At 44.1% G+C, this 20961-nt stretch overlaps 1 protein-coding gene across 3 annotated transcripts; it reads right to left on the bottom strand.

Annotated features, from left to right (window-relative positions):
* Positions 1 to 8188: 8188 nt before the first annotated feature.
* Positions 8189 to 13070, bottom strand: pax10 (paired box 10). Of its 3 annotated transcripts, none has more exons than XM_014192302.2 (8): positions 12790 to 13070; positions 11038 to 11189; positions 10380 to 10547; positions 10139 to 10221; positions 9764 to 9920; positions 9579 to 9649; positions 9219 to 9360; positions 8189 to 9077 (listed from the first exon to the last, which is right to left on the bottom strand). In XM_014192302.2, the coding sequence occupies exons 2-8, from the start codon at positions 11123 to 11125 to the stop codon at positions 9010 to 9012; spliced, it is 777 nt and encodes a 258-aa protein (XP_014047777.2). In that variant the 5' UTR covers positions 11126 to 11189; positions 12790 to 13070; the 3' UTR covers positions 8189 to 9009. The 3 variants fall into 3 exon arrangements, with proteins under 3 accessions (XP_014047777.2, XP_014047778.2, XP_014047779.1); XM_014192303.2 differs by having other exon boundaries at positions 11038 to 11186; positions 12790 to 13062; XM_014192304.2 differs by lacking the exon at positions 11038 to 11189 and having other exon boundaries at positions 12790 to 13064.
* Between the last annotated feature and the right edge of the window lie 7891 nt (positions 13071 to 20961).

Genomic DNA, 20961 nt, shown 5'->3' with positions numbered 1-20961 from the left:
GAAGTCCACAATCATCTCCTTTATTTTGCTGATGTTGAGAGTGAGGCTGTTTACCTGGCACCACGCCGTCAGAGTGCCTTCATCCTCTCTGTAGGCCATCTCATCGTTGTTGGTAATCAGGCCTATTACTGTCATGTCTATAGCGAACTTGGCCACGCAGTTGTGGGTTGACAGGGAAGACAGCAGGGAACTGAGGATGCACCCTTGTGAGGCCGCTGTGTTGACGAGGTAATATTGCCTACCGTCACCAACTGGGGACCACACACCAGGAAGTCCAGGACCCAGTTGCATAGGGAGCTGGTGATACTCAGGCTGCAGTGTAGGCCTACCGGTTTTCACTACCACCGGACCTTCAGAGATACTCGATCTTTCTACCCTTTTGACAGCCTTCGCATAGGAGACTCTCTCCTGCCTTGATTTTGGCAACCTCTCACCCTTATAGGGCACTCCAAGGATTGCACTTCGTGCTCTCCACCACAGTTACAATATTTTGCTCCATGGCTATTCTCTTCTACTAAAAATGCGAAATCTCCTTCATAGTGATCTTTCCCACATTTCAGCTTCTCTCATCTGCAGACACTTCTTACATGTCCAAATATTTTACAGCAAGATCATTGTAAAGTCGGTTTACAAAAGCTCTGACAGAATAGTACACATATCCCAGCTGCACTAGAGTAGGGCAAGACTCCACATAACAAAAAAACACTAGGACAGACTAACACTTCTCCTTCCTGCTATTAACCATATGATTCATCCTATGTGCATCAACCACTCCTGGAATTTTCATTAATAGAGTAATGTCAACATTATCTGAGACTCCAGACATTTCTCCATTGACAGGTGCCCTGCGCCGTAGCGCAAAGCATGATACATAATATCCATCAGCTCCATTGATATCCAACACACATTTTTTTCTGATCCGCAGAAACCACAACAAGCCTACTTCTCGTGATCTTCACTGATTCTACTTTACCCAATGCTTTCTCCATAATTTTGGATGTTTTGAACGGGTTCCACAAGTCGGCATGTCAAAGTTTATTGTGAACCCCTTAAAACTCCATCCAACACAAGACTGAATGTTCTCAGGGACACAACCCCAAAACAGAAGACCAGGACAGGTAACTTTTATTTTCAATTCATAGGTTAACATGGATTGTACCCCACCTCCCACAGCAGACTGTATGATTTCCCGGACTGTGTCGACACAATAGACTCTCCCCCTTACTCCCTCAGGTAAATATCGGGCATGTAAAAGTGATACACTGCATTATTCTGATATGGCACTGCAACAATATGGTGAAAGGCACTACAAATCTCACTCCACTGCACACTGAATTATTCTGATGTGGCACCGCAACAAGATAGTTATTCTAAGGGAAGGCACTGCAAACAATATGGTGAAAGGCACTACAATCTCACTCTGGTGCTGCACACAATATGGGACCCACCCCTGGCCCTGCTCTACTCTGCCAACCCCTCTAAAGGACAAAATATGGAGGGGGAAAGACAGACAAGGCAACATATACAGGGTGGAGATAGGTTCTTGATTTCTCGGGCGCGACAAGAATCATATCCCCACAACAATAAAATAGTAAACGTTTCTGTCTAGCGATATCCAGATCTGCACAGCTCCCTGTCCTGGAATGCGCCCAGGCTGACACTGCTTGGTGACGTCTCCGATGGCCCCGCCTCCCGTGCTGAACGAGAGGGAGACAGACGGCAGAGAAACCTGCCGACGATAGTGGTTTTCAGTGGCGTGTCGAAACAGCCCAGAGAGAGAAAGTAGTGTAAGAGGAACACAGGAAGAAACACGTCCCTTACTTAGCGGAGCTAAATCTCCTAGATTTGCGTTGTGCCAATGCCTCTCTCGGTCCTCTGCTCTCGGATCACCAATCAGCTCCAGTCTCAGTTCGTGGTCAGCACAGCCTCCCACTTCCTCACTCAAATGGTAAGACTTCTTGTCCCACGGACACTGGTCCAGTGCAAACACCCATTTTTTACCTTCTTTTTCTCCCCAATTTCGTGATATCCAATTGCGATCCAATTACGATCTTATCTCATCGCTGCAACTCCCCAACGGGCTCGGGAGAGGCGAAGGTCGAGTCACACGCCTATTAACACCCGCCTGCCTAACCCGGAATCCAGCTGCACGAATGTGCCGGAGGAAACACTGTTCAACTGACGACCATTTTCAGCCTGCAGGTGCCCGGCCCGCCATAAGGAGTCACTAGAGCGCAATGAGCCAAGTAACCCAGACGACGCTGGGCCAATTGTGCCAATTGTGCGCCGCCCTATGGGACTCCCGGTCACGGCCAGTTGTGACACAGCCTGAGATTGAACCCAAATCTGTAGTGATGCAGTGCCTTAGACTGCTGCGCCACTCGGGAGGTGCACGACATGGACACTTGCATTGGGGCTCGATCCCCATGGAGAGACATTCTCCGCTCAACTCCCAGCACCGAAAAACACAAAACACAGCGCTTTTAAAGGAAATGACAGCCAATCCCCAGCTACCTGTCTGATTAGCTAACTCGCTCCAGGCGCGTATGATCAATCAATCAATCAAATGTATTTATAAAGCCCTTTTTACATCAGCCGATGTCACAAAGTGCTATACAGAAACATAGCCTAAAACCCCAAACAGCAAGCAATGAAACACGGTGGCTAGGAAAAACTCCCTAGAAAGGCAGGAACCTAGGAAGAAACCTAGAGAGGAACCAGGCTTTGAGGGATGGCCAGTCCTCTTCTGGCTGTGCCGGGGTTGAGATTATAGCAGTACGTGGCCAAGATGTTCAAACGCTCATAGATGACCAGCAGGGTCAAATAATAATAATCACAGTGGATGTAGAGGGTGCAACAGGTCAGCACCTCAGGAGTAAATGTCAGTTGGCTTTTCATAGCCGATCAATCAGAGTTAGAGACAGCAGGTGCGGTAGAGAGAGAGAGTCTAAAACAGCACGTCCGGTGAACAGGTCAGGGTTCCATAGACGCAGGCAGAACAGTCGAAACTGGAGCAGCAGCACAACCAAGTGGACTGGGGACAGCAAGTCATCAGGCCAGGTAGTCCTGAGGCATGGTCCCAGGGCTCAGGTCCTCCGGGAGGGGAGGGAGAGGGAGAGAGACAGAATTAGAGGGAGCATACTTAAATTCACACAGGACACCGGATAAGACAGGAGAAATACTCCAGACATAAGACTGACCCTAGCCCCCCAACACATAAACTATTGCAGCATAAATACTGGAGGCTGAGACAGGAAGGGTCAGGAGACACTGTGGCCCCGTCTGACGATACCCCCGGACAGGGCCAACCAGGCAGGATATAACCCCACCCACTTTGCCAAAGCACAGCCCCCACACCACTAGATGGATATCTTCAAATCACCAACTTACTACCCTGAGACAAGGCTGAGTATAGGCCACGAAGATCTCCCCCACGGCACGAACCCGGACAGGAAGATCACGTCAGTGACTCAACCCACTCAAGTGACGCACCCCTCCTAGGGACGGGATGAAAGAGCACCAGTAAGCCAGTGACTCAGCCCCCGTAATAGGGTTAGAGGCAGAGAATCCCGGTGGAGAGAGGGGAACCGGCCAGGCAGAGATAGCAAGGGCAGTTCGTTGCTCCAGTGCCTTTCCGTTCACCTTCACACTCCTGGGCCAGACTCCACTCAGTCATAGGACCAACTGAAGAGATGAGTCTTCAATAAAGACTTAAAGGTCGAGAGAGTCTGCGTCTCTCACATAGATAGGCAGACCATTCCATAAAAATTTAGCTGTATAGGAGCTGATGATAACACGAGCCCCGCCACCCACTTATCTACCAATCCATCTCGTGACAGGCATATCTTTTCTTTTCACCAAAAAATTACTCCTACAAGATACAATGGGGTATAATCAGAACTACACATTATTTCCCACAACAATTTTGCTACTTTTACTTGACACTTGATACATGTCCGTACCTTTTACAATTCCGGCAAAACAACGGCTTGGATATAAAAGATGTCTGCTCTCTTAAAGTGGAAGCTCTTTTCATGTCACTTCGATACAGCTGTTAAACAAATAATGTATGCTTTTACTAGCAATCAAGAGGAAACTCTGATTGAAGGACTCAAACTCCCCAGTTTATGCCCGAGATGCCCATGCATTGACTTTTGTTTACTGTACATGTCGGGGGATGTTATTCATGGGGACATATTGTTCTGTCTCACGATTCCCGAGTATGAAACGGCACAGTTGATGTGTTCTGCGTGGCTATATTGCCGAAAACCAGATTCCATGGGATGGAATGGTGGGCTTTTGCATAGATGGGGCTTTGTCTATCAGGGAACAGGGGCAGGCCTCTCTGCACTCTAGTTATGAATATGTCTCCTTCTGCCATATGGACGCATTGTATAATACACAGCTGGTGGCAAAAGAGCTGAGCACAGAACTCGGAGATATACTGCAGCAGGCAACTTCGATTGTTAGCCGCGTCAAACCACATCAACCTGTTTGAAAAAATATTTCACAATGAGGCTTGGTGGTTATCGAGGGTGAGTGTTGGAAAGATTTTTCGCATTGAGGGAGGAACTGTTGTCTTTCACAATGGATGCAAAAAAAAAACTGGTTGACTTTCTGGGTAATGAAAATAAAATGTTTCCTTGCCTATGTAAAAGACATGCAGTATTTGCAAGCATGCAGCGGAAATACAAAAACCAAGCGACCGATTCAGAGGAAATAATTCTTATTGGAGAGTCTTTCAAAAGCTAACCATGCCCCCCCCCCCCCCCTCCCCCTTCCCTTGGCTGTGCATGTTTCTAACAGAAAACAGCATTTTAAGTGTCCCACACAAGTGATCACTGTTCACCTCCAACGCTTGGAAGAGCACTTTGGGACCTACTTCCCAATCCATTCGACTGTGATCCTGGCTCAGTTGACATGCGGGTAAGTGAAGTCGAACAACTGATTGAGCTGTCATGTGACCGAATGCATTCACGGGTCACTACGGAGGAGTTTTTGTTCCCGTTTCAAAGGGAATGCACTGCCGTCTCCCTCTGAGCAATAATGCCGCATACAAAAGAACTGGGAACTTGAAAATCTCCGACTTCCGTGTGTTCAAGACAACTGGGATCTCGAGGAAAAAACGATCTCCGACTGGGAAGAATCATTTGAACGGTCATTCCAACTCGGGAACTCAGGCCTCTTTCTAGAGCTCTGACTTTCCGACCTGAGGATCACTGGCGTCATGATTTGACCTCAAATTTTTCAGAGTTCCCAGTTGTCTTGATATCACCATCAGTGCTCTGGGGTCCTGAGAATTTTCATATATCAAAATGGGGTCATGGGCCAAAAGAGTTTGGGAACCCCTAAGCTACACACTTTTTTCACAGCACTTCAATAGAGCTAAGGCCAAAAGTGATTTTCGTAGCAGGTTAGGAGAACATTTTCGCTAACCCTAACCCTACTCCTTTTCCTAACCTTAATCTAATTTTCCAAACCTGCTATGTTAATTATCCTAATCGGATGCATAAATTCTCCTAATATGCTAGGAAAAGGTCTCTTCTGGACATAGCTGTATCTAAGTGCCGTGAAAAGAGTGTTTCTCAGCTCTTTACATTGCGTTCAAAGATCAATCAACATTTTCAAACTATTTATTAATTGAATTTAGTTCAATCTTAGGTTATAAAATATCAAAAAGTAATAAAACAAAATCTACAAACAGCACAGATGTGCATTATGTATCATACTATTTATTAGTAACCTGTACATGCTGTACATATAGTCATCAATAAATACATGTATCTAACAACAATGGCATGGAATCATTGTGAGGTCAGATGAATATTTAACAAATTCCCGAGTGGCACAGCGGTCTAACTCACAAAAAGACCCCTCAACACCCAAACACACACGCACAACTTGTGGCAGAATCCTCAGCACGGCCCCCCCCAAACCATGCCCAGCGTCAGCTTAAAATCAGACACTGGTACAAGGATTGGGAGAAACTGTACTGAGAGAGTGAGAGAGAAAGAAAAGAAGCACGAAAAAGAGAGGAAAGGTGAGAGAATGGTTGAACACAGACAATGTATAGAGGAAGAGAGAGAGAGAGAGAGGAAAGGAGAGAGTGAAGGGGAGAGGATAGTTGAAGGGACGAGGATAGTTGAAGGGACGAGAGAGAGAGAGAGAGAGAGAGAGAGAGAGAGAGAGAGAGAGAGAGAGAGAGAAAAAGTATACTGCATGACAGACATGTTTGAAGGAATAATGAAAACACTGCTGATAAGACCATGCTCCATCTGAAATTATAGAAACACATCTGACCACCTGCGGGTTATATGAGTTAGAAACAAAAGTACATAAACAAAGTACATTCAAAAAAATACTGAACAGAACATAAAAATAAATGCCACTGCATTGATACGGTAATACAGTATAATTAACAAAAACATTATGGAGGTTTCTCTCTTGCTAGCCCGTCTCTTTTTCACTAACTCTCTCCCTCTCTTTCTGTTGTTTTCTAAAGTCTCTGCATGGACAGTTTCCTGACTTGCTTCTTGTAGCGCTCTTCTTACCGCTTACGCCTTCAAAGCCATTTCCTTGCCTTCATGTTGAACACATTAAGCAGTCCTCTTTCTCTCCTTTCATTTAGCCTGGCGCTCATCTTCCTGCCTGCCCAATGCCCTGTCTCGTGCCCTTCTCCCTCTCTACATCTCCCGCTCCCTCTATCTATCCCCCTGTCCTTCCCTCCCTATCTCCCCCCAAATCACTGTTCCTCTGAGGACCAATGGGGAGCCAGCCAGCAGGGTGAGGCACTTCCTCTGTGACAGGAAGCTGGGGGGGGATAATGAGAGAGTGAGAGCGAGAGAGATAATGAGTGAGAGAAGGAAGGAGGGGGTGAAAAGAGAGATAGATGTCAATGTTGAAAATTCACCCTAGAGACACAGCTCTTGGTGGATTGTGTTCGTTGCCGTCATACAGTATAAGGGTAGATGATGTATGCTTCTTTGGTTACTTTGACTGAACTCGCTCTAAAACCTGGTAAGCAGCAGTGCTCTTTTACACCAAGGAAACTCTTCCTGTCCTCTGGAAATGTCATACGAGAGTGAATACAAACACATACTGTGACCCTTGTGAAGTCCAAGAGTGTATGTTCAAAGTTGAAAGTGGTTTGAAGTGAGGTCAAGTTTAGCTGGAGAGAGAGAGAGAGAGAGAGAGAGAGAGAGAGAGAGAGAGGTGTTTGAGTGGGCAAGACCAAGAAGAAGGGAGTAGAAAGCGGGATGGGAAAAGATGAAGTGATAGAGGGAGGGCCATGTTCAAAGACAGACAGTAGATAAGTGCTCTCTTGTAGAAGTTGAGTTGATGGGTTGGGTGGGTCAGGAGGTAGAGACAGTCCATAGGGGATAGTGGGGATAGTGGTGATGTGATTGTTTGAGCAGGGGTTAAGAGTGTCTTGCGTGCAACATCCTCTCGGAATCTCCACACCTCGTTAACTCTGCTCCCAATTACACTCATTTAAACATTGCCACGGAAACCCACAAATAATTTTGTTAGCATATAGGACCTTATATGGGCAGGCTGTAACTGAGTGTTTGTGTTGATTGTGATTATCAAGATTACAAGAACAGTATACGGTATACATATACACTGTGTGTGTGTGTGTGTGTGTGTGTGTGTGTGTGTGTGTGTGTGTGTGTGTGTGTGTGTGTGTGTGTGTGTGTGTGTGTGTGTGTGTGTGTGTGTGTGTGTGTGTGTGTGTGTGTGTGTGTGTGCACGCACGCGCATTTGCAAGTTTGTACGAGTGCATTTCATGTCCCTGTGAGAATTGGTTTGTCAGTCAGTCAGGGCATTATTTACAGTGGGTGTGGTGATGTGAGTAACAAAAACAGGAAATCCACAGTCACATAGGCAGGAAATGCTCCTGCTCAGTGACAGAGTGAGAAATAAACAAAAGCTAAAGGCCATATAATACACGTCATGTTACTGAAGATTTGATAAATAATCTCACATTTAAATTAGCCAAAGTCGTTTTGTGTTCAGAAAGAAAGCTACCTCAGGATTCCCCCCATTCCAGCCATTATTTCCCTGTTTGTACAGTATATGTGGTGTAAATTCACTTATTTCAAAATATAAGCAATGCACATTCCAACTCTTACATGAATCAAGCTAGCCCTCTTATTAGTGATAAATTACTGTTAAATAACAGGCATTGTTTAGTTTCACATTTAGAATTTTATTCTTGGTTCAAACAGTTTCACAAAAAGGGAATACACTAAAATGATTAGCAGTTTAAAGACACACACATACACAAAATGCAACTACACACATACAAACACTCCCTCATGTCTGCACGTACACACACGCACACACGCACGCACACACACAGTGCTAAATGTACAGATGAGGGGTAAGATTGCAAAAGTCAGATTGAAAGAAAGGAATGGAGAGAGGAGGACAAAAATATGGCATCACAGTAACATCCTTATTCACTAGTATTGGTTTTTGATTGTCTTAAACTCTCCTAGGTCATTGGTTACATTAATCCCTGCTCGACTGTCATTGGTTAAATTAAATCCATGCTTGACTATGATTGGTGATTTCATTTCAATGCTTGATTGTCTGTTTGATCTGAACAAACATCAAAAGGAGTGAGTGAGTGAATGAGTGAGTGAATGAGTGAGTGAATCTGCAGGGATCCAGCTCCAGTTCATCATTTGATTGCATTGTGCGCTGAGATCAAGCTTAATTGTAATTAATAGTCCAGTACCAATTCTTGATTGTCATTGGCTGCTTCAGGCCCGTACTAGATTGTCATTGGTGGTTCCAAGGCCATCCATGATTGTTATTGGCTGTGGCAGGTCATTGATACTTTTTTTGGTCGTTTTTGTCATTATTAGAATGACTGATTGTAATCGCTTTGGATTGTAACGGATTGGGTGTTTGGGTATCTTAGTCTGTCACAGAGAATAGGTGGATCTTCAGATACTGGCAGGTTTGGTGGTGGTCTAGTGTCATGCCGTAACTGTGTTATTCTCACTGGAGTCTGGTCCAGTACTGACCTAAGTCCTGCTCACTACCCGACACACCAGGAGAGAGATATCCTGGGAGAGAGACAAAGACAGACAGAGAGAGAGAGACAAAGAGAGAGAGACAACGCGAAGAAGGATGAGTTAGCAAAGTGGTACCTAAACTAAATACTAGATCTTCACAGACACACATGCACACATGCTGCAGAGACTCACCTGTGTTGGAGCTGGCAGAGTGAGGGGGAGGTAGGTGAGGAGAGGGGTAAGAGAGGGAGTCAAACTTCCGGGGCAGGGGGGGAGGAGAGGGGGAGGGAGGGAGCATGCAGGGGTAAGAGGGAGTGGACTGGGGGGGCAACGACTGGAGAGAGAGAGATCAAAGAGAAGAGGAGAGAGGGACAGTAACAGGACATGCAGGAAGAGAAAAGAGAGAAGATTGTTAACCAGTGATAAGATTGATGAGACAGAACAAAGATTCAGTGAAAGTTTTGGTTCAAAATGAAGGACCAATAATCATGTTAACAATGGACACCATGGGGTTCATAGCACTGCAAAAAATAAAACATTTGTTGAATTTACCTGCATATTGGAGAAGACTGAGAGAGAGCCGTAGCTTGAGAGAGAGTTGTCACTGCGACTGTGCATCGAAGCTTCATCAAGAAACACAGAAATATGTTTTAAAATAATATTGTATACAGTAATACACACACATACACACACACTTGTACACCTACAAACATATTGAACAAAATATGGTTTCTAACCTGAGCTGTTACCATGGTGAGAGTGATAGACACCTGTGTTGAAGGAGGTGCTGAGGGGGGCATGTGCCTGAGAACAGGAAGTCCCGCCCCCTGACCTCTTCTGATTGCGCAACTTCTCCTCCCTCCTCCATTTAGCTCGCCGATTGGAAAACCACACCTGTCAATCAATCAATCAACCAAACTGTAACCATTCAGGTGTGTTTGTGTTGGAATATAACAAATATGTGAAAACTGGTGGTCACAGAGGACTGGTTTGAGAACAGCTCAGATACTACTTTGGTAGCTGCCATACTCTAATCTGGCCACTAGGGGGAGTAAAGGATAAGAATAAAGAGAAGAGGTTTAAACAGACAGACAGAGTGAACGGTTGGTTACCTGAATGCGAGCCTCTGGAAGGTCGATTTTAGCTGCCAATCTCTCTCTGGCAAAGACATCTGGGTAATGTGTCCGTTCAAACTCTGAGGTGGAGAAAAATGTGTCAAGAAGCCCACAATGGTTCACATTAACACACACACACATTCCCATGGCATTAAATGTAGCTTTTCCTTCATGTTTATTACTGTAATTTAATTGAATCTCCACAGGCCTCAACTGAAGCCTGGGGCTGGGGTTAGACCTTTCTCCAGCGCGTCAATCTGCTCCTGGGTGAAACTGGTGCGATTCCTCTGGAGCTTTCTCTTCAGCTGGAGGTGATGCTGGGCGTCCTCTACCTCATCCCTCTCTCTTTGCACTCCTTCTCCTCCTCCCACCATCCGCACGCTCACGTCATCCCCCACACAGCCATCTAATGGAAAGGGGGAGAGAGATTGTTCTAGAACAGAAGGACAATTGAAACTCTTTTCTTGGTGAAATGTGTGTGTTTGTGTGTCCACCGTTATTGTCTGCCTGAGTGTAACAAGTGTTTATGCATTCTCCGTATCTCCACATGTACGTATGCATTTCACTGTTTTGTGTTTGTGCACTCTGTCACTGTAGGTGTGTGTATCACTTCTCTCTCTCTCTCTGTGTGTGTGTGTGTGTGTGTGTGTGTGTGTGTGTGTGTGTGTGTGTGTGTGTGTGTGTGTGTGTGTGTGTGTGTGTGTGTGTGTGTGTGTGTGTGTGTGTGTGTGTGTTTTGTAGCTGTTGGCACACTGTTTCTGCTCAGTCATGTGGAAGATTCTCCAGCTCACCCTAAGCTGACTCCACGAGTCACACACACACACACACACACACACACACACACACACACACACACACACACACACACACACACCACCTCTGTTTCCTATCTGTACCGTGCTGTGTTGGTTGATGGTACCAGTTGTTTGGCCCAGTCCAGCTGGAGGTGTTCTGTAGATTCAGCATGCTGAGTTTCTCACACATAACACTTCCCCTTCACCTCTGACCTCTTACTTCTCTCCTCCAATAAGAACACAGATCAGAACTACTGGAAGACAGAGGGAGGAGGAGATAAAGAGAGGGGGAGGAAGAGGAGAGAAAGGTAAAGGAAATAAGTGATAGGGTACATACATTTGGAGAGACAGACAGACAGACAGACAGACAGACAGACAGACAGACAGACAGACAGACAGACAGACAGACAGACAGACAGACAGACAGACAGACAGACAGACAGACAGACAGACAGACAGACAGACAGACAGACAGACAGACAGACAGACAGACGATTGTGCATTAGCCTCCCACGGCGACACACGGGGAGTTCATTACAAACACACTCAGTAATTAGGAGCTACATTCCCTCCACTCTGACACTGACTATACACACACGCATGAGAGGAGAGAGTAACACTGTCAGCTACCATTAACCACACAGGCAGAACACAACCCCAGATACTAACTACACTAATGATACACAGTCACAATGTAGATGTAACATTACACACATTATTATACACACTCTGACTATGATGCACACACAGACAGAAGGGGAGCGGAAATATGCATGCACAACACTAAAGAGATACTAGTGATACAGGGGAGCAGAATTACACACAACACTGGCTACACCTGTAATACACAGAGAAAGGGGGAATACACTCACAACACCACATTACTCTAACCTTAAACCTAACTTCACCTTAATATGGTACACTGAAAGGAGAGACAAAAGTACATACAAAAATACACACTGACTACGTATGATAGTGATACCGGTATACAGAGAATTGGAGCAGAAATACTCACAATACTGTCATTAATACTGTAACTATACTCTAATGACACATGCTGATAGAGAAATAGAACAACTAAACACTCAACGGACTTTTGGAAAAATACACAACAATAGGCCCTAATACAGTAATGATGGAAGAGACTAACAACTCACAACACTGGACACACATTATCTTGTTTGTGTGGCAAAATATGCTCTAACACTATACACTTCACTCTACATTTTACAGTTGATTCATTGATCCGTTCATCAGTGATTATGATTGAGACTGGAATACATGGGGACGAGACAATTAGTATAAATAAATCCTGCCTTGTCCTTTTATTCAAAAGTTGTGAGCGTGCTGCGCATTGACGGACTCCCAACTATGACTACAACCAGGCATCACAACCAGCATACAGCCATACCAGTTATAAGCATAAGACACCGGACAGGCAGATTTCATAAAACGTTATTAGCTTGAATACATAGCTTGAATGCAAACAAAGTAAAGTGGGTAAAGGTTATACATTAACAGAAGAAGTGGAGAAACCCTGAAGCATCAGCGAGTGAGAGCTAGTTCTCTGAATCTTGCTAGCGGTGTGTATCTCTACCTGTTTGCCTCACAGTGCCTTTCCGTATCTCTACGTCAAGTCAAAGATCAAGTTGTCTTGGTTCTGTGCGGTTCCGTGTGGTTCCACCCTCTCTAGTCCAGTTGGTACTTTTGCTATACCTCTCACTATCTGTCATAAATAGTTCCTATTTGTTTCGTTCAAATTTGTCTTGTTCTCTTTTTTGGTCTCTGTCTGTGTCTGTCTCTTTCTCCCCCAACATTGATGTTGGTTGACAAGTTTAGTGAAAGGACACTCACCTCCTCAAGAGAGAAGATGCCAATGGTTTTCCAAACTTGATGCTTCTCTAGTCTTTCCACTGCTTCCAAGGTTTCGCTCTTCCTCCTCTTCCTCTCTTTCGTTATACCCTCATCCCTCTCCTCTGACCTCGCTTTTGTTGACTGTGTGTGCAAAGAGAAAGAGAGAGCAGGGAGGCGAGCCAGAGTAGAGATGGAGAGAGTTAGACAGAGCGAAAGAGAGGAGGCGAGGGAGGGGGGAGTGGGCCAGGGAGAGAGAAACAAGTCTGCAGGCACTCTGGTCCTCGGAGCGATGGATAGAGAGGGAGAGGGAGAGAGAGGGAGAGAGAAGGAGGGGGAGGGAGGAAGAGAAGGATGACACACAGACTCAGTGTCAGTGTCAGGTCTGGACTTAATGCCAGGAAAAGGGGTGATGGAGAGAGAGAGACAGAGAGACAGAGAATGAGAGAGAGAGAGAGAGAGAGAGACGAGGGGAAGATGGAGGGAGGGCTGGTAAAGGTATGGAGAGAATGAAAGAAACGCGAAGGGAGGGTGAAGGATGAAGGGAGGATGACGATCACCTATATCAATTTCAAAACAAGGCCTAGTAACACTTTATTTGAAGGATGGCTTCTAAACATTATTCAGTAGTGTACCCATTTTATGTAAAAGCCATATTACTCATGATCTATAAGGTTACATGTCCTTGTACTGAATGTTTTTAGACAGGAACCGGTATTTACTTGTTAATAAATATATAACAAATGATATATAAACGGTCTATGAACAACAACCTACTTAATACAGGCGTATAAGCCATTCATAACACCGTAGGTAAAGCTTTAAAACTGAAATGTGTTTGGCCTTATAGTGTTCCAAAGGGTTTGGCCTGTAGAGAGAAACTCTGACCTTTCGGATACAGAGGACAGGGAGAGAGAGACCACTGGCCCAGTTCTGGCTCTTTCGAGAGAAACTGCATACATTTACATGTGCAGATATGAAACCAAGGGTCGCATTCTAGGAACACACAGTTACAGCCATAGTACAAACACTTTGAGGTATACACTTTCATACACAGTACTTGTTTTTTACACACACACACACACACACACACACACACACACACACACACACACACACACACACACACACACACACACACACACACACACACACACACACACACACACACACACACACACACACCAGTGACACCCTCACACACCAGTGACACCCTCACACACCAACTTGGTCAGTCGCTATCCTTACAGACTACGACGTGAGGCCCCTCCCCACATACACACACCCTACACAGTACAAGCTGCCAAATACGCGTGCTACGGCATGTTTGGCTTGGTTTCTCTCTGACTGCACTTTGTCACTCGTGACACCACATTTGCATATTTCATTGGATTAGCCCAGAGAACTAGAGAGTCCTTGACACTACAAAAATGAGAAGAGAGAATGCATCTACAGTTTGAGCAAACTAATGTTGAGTCCTTTGGTGTAATATATCTGTAATACAATAGAATATAGTGGCTATGTATTGAGGAGAACTCTATTACTCAAATCCCAGTTATCCCTCTTTAGTCTTTTGGTGTCTGCTGATATTCTGGGCTCCTGAGTGGCGCAGCAGTCTAAGGCACTGCATCTCAGTGCTAGAGGCGTCACGACAGACCCTGGTTCGATTCCAGGCTGTATCACAACCGTCCATGATTGGGAGTCCCATAGGGCGGCATACAATTGGTCCAGCGTCATCCGGGTTAGGGTTTGGCCGTAATTTGTAAATAAGAATTTGTTCTTAACTGACTTGCCTAGTTAAATGAATACAATTAGAGAGCTCACTATGTTTTACAGTCATAATACAGCACCTTTTGCCTGATATTCTAAAAACTACACTACAAACAAAAATTTTGGGAGGTAGACTGGATTGAATGATTTTTGTAACACACAAGGTTGGGGTCAATTCCATTTTAATTCAGGAAGTGCCTAAATTTACTTTCAATGAGGATGAGTTTTCAAGTCTTGAATTAAAATGTTCTAATCACCTGAATTGATTGAATTGAAATACAACTGACTCAAACCTTAACAGAAGTGCACAACTACTTCAAGAACAACTACTTCTAGAACACAGAGAGAGAATGGAACGAGGAAGTTCATGTTATTATTATAAAGACTAGAGAAAAAACAAGAGGACTTAAGTATGACTATAAGATTAGAAGAAGAAGAAGAAAGGGGGACAGGGAGGGCATGAGGAAGAGAGAGCGAGAGACAGGGAGAGAGAGATGGGAGGAGGGGGGAGGTAGAGGAGAAGGAGAAGGAGGGTGCCAACATGTTTTATTTCCGGTTGACAAAACTGCGCTCTCTCGCTCCCTCCCTTCTAAACTTCCTCTCTCTCTCTGTCATTCTCTCTCTGTCGCTGGCTACAGAGAATAATCTGAGGTAAGATGTAGATGACATAAAAATAAGGGATTTTGTTTTCCAGAAACAATGAAGCAAGAATATAAGATATCTCTGTAAATGTGTTTTAGATGTTTCTATGCATCCTGTCTTTGTATGAGTGAGTTTATGGGCATACATGTACACTGTATCTTGTGTGTATGCCTGTATGCACAAGTGTGTGCAGGGCAGGCTCCAGGCATAAGCTGCATAAGCAGTCACTTAGGGCCCCAAGCCACTAGGGGGCCCCCCAACCCCCCCTAAATATATATATATATATATAAGTTTGGGGTCACTTAGAAATGTCCTTGTTTTTGAAAGAAAGTTAAAACAATTGTCCATTAAAATAACATCAAATTGGTAAGAAATACAGAGGCCCATTATCAGCAACCATCACTCCTGTGTTCCAATAGCACGTTGTGTTAGCTAATCCAAGTTTATCATTTTAAAAGGCTAATTGATCATTAGAAACCCCTTTTGCAATTATGTTAGCACAACTGAAAACTGTTGTTCTGATTAAAGAAGCAATAAAACTGGCCTTCTTTAGACGAGTTGAGTATCTGGAGAATCAGCATTTGTGGGTTCGATTAAAGGCTCAAAATGGCAAGAAACAAATGACTTTCTTCTGAAACTCGTCACTCTATTATTGTTCTGAGAAATGAAGGCTATTCCATGCGAGAAATTGCCAAGAAACTGAAGATCTCGTACAATGCTGTGTACTACTCCCTTCACAGAACAGCGCAAACTGGCTCTAACCAGAATAGAAAGAGGAGTGGGAGGCCCCCATGCACAACTGAGCAAGAGAACAAGTACATTAGAGTGTCTACGTAGTTTGAGAAACAGATGCCTCACAAGTCATCAACTGGCAGCTTCATTAAATAGTACACGTAAAACACCAGTCTCAAAGTCAACAGTGAAGAGGTGACTCCGGGATCCTGGCCGCCTCCAACATCGTTTTAGAGAATTTGGCAGTACTCACAACCGGCCTCACAACTGCAAACGACGTGTAACCACGCCAGCCCAGGACCTCCACATCCGGCTTCTTCACCTGCGGGATCAATTGACTGATTTCCTTATATGAACTGTAACTCAGTAAAATCTTAGAAACTGTTGCATGTTATGTTTATATTTTTGTTCAGTATATACACTACATGACCCAGAGTATGTGGACACCTGCTCGTTGAACATCTAATTTCAAAATCATGGGCATTAATATGGAGTTGGTCCCTCCTTTGCTGCTATAACAGCCTCCATTCTTCTGGGAAGGCTTTCCACTAGATGTTGGAACATTGCTGCAAGGACTTGATTCCATTCAGCCACAAGAGCATTAGTGAGGTTGGGCACTGATGTTGGGCGATTAGGCCTGCCTCACAGTCGTTCCAATTCTTCCAAAAGGTGTTTGTTGGGGTTGAGGTCAGGGCTCTGCAGGCCAGTCAAGTTCTTCCACATCGATCTTGACAAACCATTTCTGTATGTACCTCGCTTTGTGCACGGGGAATTGTCATGCTGAAAGAGGAAAGGGCCTTCCTCAAACTATTGCAACAAAGCTGGAAGCACAGAATCTGTCTACCACTTCGCAGCTGAGTTGTTGTTGCGCCTAGACGTTTCCACAATAACAGCGCTTAAATTTAACTGGGACAGCTCTAGCAGGGTAGACATTTGACAAACTGACTTGTTGGTAAGGTGCCATCCTAAGAGGGTGTCTTGTTGAAAGTCACTGAGCTCTTCAGTAAGGCCATTCTACAGCCAATGTTTGTCTATGGAGATTGCATGGCTGTGTGCTCGATTTTATACACCTGTCAGCAACAGGTGTGGCTGAAATAGCCAAATCCACTAATTTGAATGGGTGTCCACATACTTTTGTCTTGCCAGCTATCTAAACTTGTAGTAATCATGGCCGAATACCGACTGGTCACGCAGGGCACTTGCCCAGGGGCCCTGACCTCCAGGGGGCCACCGTTGATTTTGTTAATCACTTTTGCCCGTGATGTGGGGGGGGCCCAAAAGGCTAGAGCCGGCCCTGAGTGTGTGTACTGTATATGTGTATGCTTGTGTGTATGTGTGTTACTTGAGTATGCGTGCAGCTTTAGGGCACATTTTTTCAGTCTCTTGTTAGTTCATCCCTGTCACCCTCTCTCTCTCGCTCTCTCTCCCTCTCTCTCTTTTTCACTGCTGGGGGGAGGGGGATGGAGGTCACCATAGCAACCATGCCGGGACAAATTAATATCAAGTCCTTAAAACAAAACACACGAGCTTACGTGTGCGTGCGGTTGTGTGTCTGTGTGTGTGTGTCCTTTTCCCTTTCGTGACTCTATTAACTCTGTGAATTTCCATAAAAGGGGAGGGGCTACATTGATTATGAAATATTCATTTCTATATCCATCTCTCTCACTTTATGTCAATTTCCCCCACTCAATTCACTCTTCCCCTCCTCTTCCTTGCTTTTGTCTTTCCTTCTTTCCTCTCTCTCTCTTCCTCCTCTCTCCATCGCTTTGCTGTTGTGTGCCCCCAGGCACTGTGGCACGTCCTCCCTCCATCCCTCCCTCTCCCCTCCTCTCTCACTGCCCCTGTCACCTTCAATTGCTCCATGGAACTAGACACACTGCCTTAGGCGAGGGAAGAGAGGAGCGAGAGAGGAGAGCAAAAGAGAAAGAGAGGGAGAGAGAGACGGAAAGGGAAAGACAGACGAGAGAATGAAACCGAGCGGAGGGAAAAAGAGGCAGGCAGGGTATGTGTGAGATAGGGAGATAGTAAGAGAAAGGAGAAAGAAACAGAGAAAACGAGTTTGAATTAGAGGGAAAGAGAGAGAAAGAGACGACGAAAGAGAGCGAGAGAGGGAGAGAGAGAGAGAGAGAGAGAGAGAGAGAGAGAGAGAGAGAGAGAGAGAGAGAGAGAGAGAGAGAGGACATAATAAAAAGGTATGGTTAGAGGAGGGGATGAGAAAGTCTTAACTGTGTCGTTCAGCAACATCCTGTGTAAAACTATCCAATAATAGCAACACCTGCTGTCAACCATTGTCCTGACTGAGGAGTCCAACACTGAGAACTAATGGATTCCTGTTAACTAAGATAGCAAATTGGTTCCATTCCCAGAATGTTGTGAGAAGGTCTTTCTATTTCTATGAGTTTATGAGAAAAACTCAAGAAAGGACAAATGAAGTAAATTACACAATTGCGTAAATAATCAAATGAAGTAGGCCTAAATAACACAATTAAGTAGGATCAATTCGGAATAAGTGCGACACTTTTTGCATTTCCGTCTGCTATAACCTCTTTCGACATCTATCCAAAATATTAGCCCAGCACGATACATTTCTGAAATCCTCAAGAAGTTTCCTAATCACCAAAAAAGCTATGTTGATATCATATTGACAGGAGGGATGACACACCCATTTCTGTACAGTGAGTCAAAAGCATATTTTCAGTTCGCATTTGGTAGACTGGGACAGCAGGCTAAAATAACTGGGACACCATTATTATAGTCCCAATTGTACCCCAATGACAATTCAATTCAATTCTGTGTGATTAGGAAACATCTGAGTATTTCAGAAATGTATCATGTATTGGGCTAATATGTTAGATAGATCGCTGAAGAGGTTACAGGAGACGTAAATGCAAAAAGAGTCCCACTTTTACAGAATTCACTCAAATAACAGTACTAATCAAATCAAATTTTATTAGTCACATGCGCCGAATACAACAGGTGTAGACATTACAGTGAAATGCTTACTTACGAGCTCCTAACCAACAATGCAGTTAAAAAAAGGAATAAGAATGAGAAATAAAAGTAACAAGTGATTAAAGAGCAGCAGTAAAATAACAATAGCGAGACTATATACGGCGGTACCGGTACAGAGTCAATGTACGGGGGCACCGGTTAGTTGAGGTAATATGTACATGTAGGTAGAGTTATTAAAGTGACTATGGCCATTTGATTTGATGTTCAGGAGTCTTATGGCTTGGGGGTAGAAGCTGTTTAGAAGCATCTTGGACCTAGACTTGGTGCTCCGGTACCGCTTGCTGTGCGGTAGCAGAGAGAACAGTCTATGACTAGGGTGGCTGGAGTCTTTGACAATTTTTAGGGCCTTCCTCTGACACCGCCTGGTATAGAGGTCCTGGCGGTGTCAGAAGAATAGTTTAATCTTCAGCGTAAATCGTCAATTTTATTTTCCAAAGATTGCATGTTTGCTAGCAGAATGAAAGGAAGTGGGGATTTATTCGATTGTCTACAAATTCTAAGGCCCCTTTTTCTCTGCCGTCTCTTCATGCAAATGACGGGATCTGGGCCTGTTCCGGGAGAGCAGTATATCATTAATCTCGGGCTTTTCAGACTCATTAAAGGAAAAAAAAGGATTCTGTCAGTCCGTGGTGAATAATCGCAGTTCTGATAACCAGAAGTTATTTTCGGTCATAAGAGACAGTATTAGCAACATTATGTACAAAATAAGTTACAAACAACGCAAAGAAATAAACAAAAAAACACGATTGGTTAGGAATAATTAAAACGTCAGCCTTGTTCTTCGGTGCTATCTTAACAGTACTAATAACAGTACTACAAGAAAACATTTACAGGGCATAGTACTACAAGTACCAGAGCCCTGCCTAAACCTACAGGGTGAGTGTGTGTCCCTAATGTAAACTGGGTTTGAGGCCCAAACACTTAACAAACACTTAAAAGACACACCCTTGCCTTATGCCCTTGGGGGAATCCCCTTCGCCATTCAATTTGCGACGATTGCACATCCTCTAAGAAAAGTCAACGAAAACTTAAAAACAACATCAATGGAGAAGTCAACATACAAGTGTAAGTAAAACGAATGCAAATAAGTGTGACATTTTGCTACTACGTAAAGGTAAATATGTTTTTGTCTGGTTATCTTTGGAAATTGTAGAAATAAAACATTTTCCTTCTTCAGAAGTTCCAGCTAGGCAGGCTAATGTTTGTTAGCTAATTCATTTGCTAGCTATCATACAATAGGTGTATATTGCCACTGGAAGTTTGTAGGTGTATATTAATTCTATATTTAATATAGACATGCACTCATAATTGACGGTAGCCATATAAAACACCCACAAACTTCCAGTGGCTGAAAACACAATCATCTCGGGATGAACGAGTGACGAATTTCCGGCCAAGGGTAGTCCATTTAAAAAGCATTCCTTCCTCCCTCGCCCTGCAAGTGTATACTCGTCAGACGTGATGAAACGTCATCAGAAGTGTCCACTTAATTTGAGGGCTGAGGGGATAAGGTGTCGTTAAGTGTTTGGACAGTAGCCTGGATCTTTTTCATTGGAAAAGCCTACAAAACTGGCCCACTGTATTTTGATGCACCAGTACATAGTACGCACATTTTCATCACAATTTGGCACAGTGCATTATTTTATAGCCTTAAAATCAAAATAGAAAAAAAGCTATTCACCTTTAATAACAAAATGAAGTAGGCCTGAATAACACAATTAAGTAAATAACAACAATTCCAATGACAATATGGAGAAATTGGCTACATAAAATGAATGAATTGAATAATAGCCAATTCTAATCATATCAAACTCCGTTCATATGACCAAACATTGAAAAGAAATTTAGCAAAACCTAAACAAAATACTTCCTTCTCATACAATAAATTAGGAATGAATTAATGATTTTATCGAGGCATTAAAAGGAAAACTGATGTAACTGCCCTGAAAATTATACTGAGTGGCAATAGGCTAAGGTGGCTCTGGCGGGAGGTATGTGGTAGGAAGGAAGTCGGGAAAC

This window comes from Salmo salar, chromosome ssa03 (assembly GCF_905237065.1).
Source record: "Salmo salar chromosome ssa03, Ssal_v3.1, whole genome shotgun sequence".
In the NCBI taxonomy this organism is placed as follows: domain Eukaryota; kingdom Metazoa; phylum Chordata; class Actinopteri; order Salmoniformes; family Salmonidae; genus Salmo; species Salmo salar.
The sequence above is the reverse complement of the archived record's forward strand: the minus strand, read 5'-3'. Positions and strand labels throughout refer to the sequence as shown.